The sequence below is a fragment of the Saprolegnia parasitica genome (assembly GCF_000151545.1).
Source record: "Saprolegnia parasitica CBS 223.65 unplaced genomic scaffold supercont2.1049, whole genome shotgun sequence".
NCBI lineage: Eukaryota > Oomycota > Saprolegniomycetes > Saprolegniales > Saprolegniaceae > Saprolegnia > Saprolegnia parasitica.
In genome coordinates, this window is record NW_012157443.1 from 1 (window position 1) to 1984 (window position 1984).

The window sequence follows — 1984 nt, forward strand, 5'->3', positions numbered from 1 at the left end:
TTTTATGGCGACCCTCTCTGCGACGTGACATGGTCGTCCAGCGCCCATATCGCCGCCCTGTGCTCTCTGGGTAATGCGATCGCTTCTTGTATTGACGGACGAAGTAATGATCGTGCTGGCAGGAAGTGGCAACCCCATCATTGTGCTTGGCGCACGCCGGGACGACCTTCCGGCCAAAGGCAGCGCCATGGTACGCACTTATATCTGCCATTGCTTCAGGAGGTCACGGCAAACACTAGGCGGACGAAGAGAAAGACGATATGCAGCACCTCCAGCGGCGCCAGAAACGCCTTGCCGAGCATGTAGAGTCATCACTGGATGGGATGCACTATTATATATGGATGGTGTAGGTGGCGACGCTGCTGGCGCAGGACGGGCGGCAGCCAATCGCGCCCGCAAAGGCCTAACTCACGTTTTACACGCTCGCTCGATATGTTCGTGATTGCATCCAGTGCATGATGGTTCTGCATTGCTTTGGCAGACGAAAGGGTTCCAACCCTAGCCCTATCATATCAAACCAATTTGTAACGCCAACAGTTTGTAGCATCAAGTACGTGGGAACGATAGGCTACAATGATTTTCGTGAGGCATTTACCCAATCCAAGGTGCCACTACTTCACCAACTACGCCGAAATGACCAGTTGAAACTTGGATGCTCGAGGGACATGCGCGAGAAATACGCTGCATGGGACAGAGCTGCGTTTGGGCATTTAGCTCGTTGGTCTCCTAGGCTCGCCACTACAAGTGCAGGAAAACGTCGTTGGACGCCACGTACATCTGCGAGCACGAGACGCTCTACCCGTCGCTCGTATCCTGGACTGGCGACGTTGCGATTTAGCAATGTCGGTTCATGTTGCATGAGATGATCGCCGACGCGCACGTCTGGCCCACGCTGCTGTGCAACGACCGCCGCCTACCCGAGGGTCCTCTTGGCCCAACACATCGCACCACGGCTTAGCGCGCGTCGCCCTGTTGCAGCGTGACATGCCCGAGCGACGGTCCAGCTCCAAGAGCCATCGTACACAATCGACCGGTGGTGCGCAAGACGACGTATCGACGGCCCAATAAACCCGTATGCGGCATGCAAGCGCGTCAGCATTTTGTCGCTGCGATATACGCCGCCGTTGACGTCGCGTACCGTGTGCGGTGCTTCTCTGCTGCACTGCGACCGGGTGTCGGTGCCAGGCTGGGACAAGGCGAAATGAAGAATGAGGCAAGAGGTCTCGTTTTTGGAGCCTGTCCGGAAAACGCAGCGAGCTGACAGCTCGCGGGTGGGACCAGGCCCTCGAAAATAATCTCGTGGTCTGGCTGCGCGATGACGGCCTTCCGCAAGAGAGTGTTTTAGCTCCCATTCGAGCCTACTGGGCTCGAATGGGAGCCTCTGGGCTCAGCCCAGAGGTCGCCGCTAATCGCATCGAGACGATCTTCGAATCATCGGCATCGCGTTACCTTCAAAAGTTGGTGTTTGCCTCGCGTAGTGCCCTGGTAGCAAGAATCCCAGCAATTCTTTACCTCGCGGCAATGGGGCATGGGTGGGTCTCGTCCAGGGCTAGGGGATACGAAATGCGCCAATCCACCGTGCTCGTATTAAAAAACCGAATGAGCTCTCGATGTGGCCTCGACACGCTCTTTGATTGGTGACTTTAGGCTTCGAACTTCGAGATGGAAGCCACGGCACGGGATGCACTGCATGCCCATTCTATTAGGCGCAATTCTTTGATGTCGAAGTTCGAAGTCGACAACCTCAGCTTGACTCACAGCTATCCGCAACACAACAGCTCCTCGCACCTTGCACCATGCTTCTCTGGGAAATGCCACGACATGACGAATAAGGTCACGAAGATGGTCCTAGCTCCGCTAACACCTACTATTACGCGTCGCTGGGCTCAACCTTCATATCCATATCAGTCGTGTTTTTCGTGGACTGGGGAAGCAGAGCCGTTGGGGTATCAACGTCAAAGCTACGCTTGGTTGTTGCTTTGCA

The 1984-nt window shown here is 55.5% G+C and overlaps 1 protein-coding gene across 1 annotated transcript; it reads left to right on the plus strand.

Annotated features, from left to right (window-relative positions):
• Positions 1-106: 106 nt before the first annotated feature.
• SPRG_18212 (hypothetical protein) lies at positions 107-430 on the plus strand (the record flags this gene model as incomplete). The annotated part of the gene is made up of 3 exons (XM_012357649.1): positions 107-190; positions 240-302; positions 351-430. 3 exons carry the CDS (start codon positions 107-109, stop codon positions 405-407), a joined length of 204 nt encoding a protein of 67 aa, XP_012213039.1. The 3' UTR covers positions 408-430.
• Between the last annotated feature and the right edge of the window lie 1554 nt (positions 431-1984).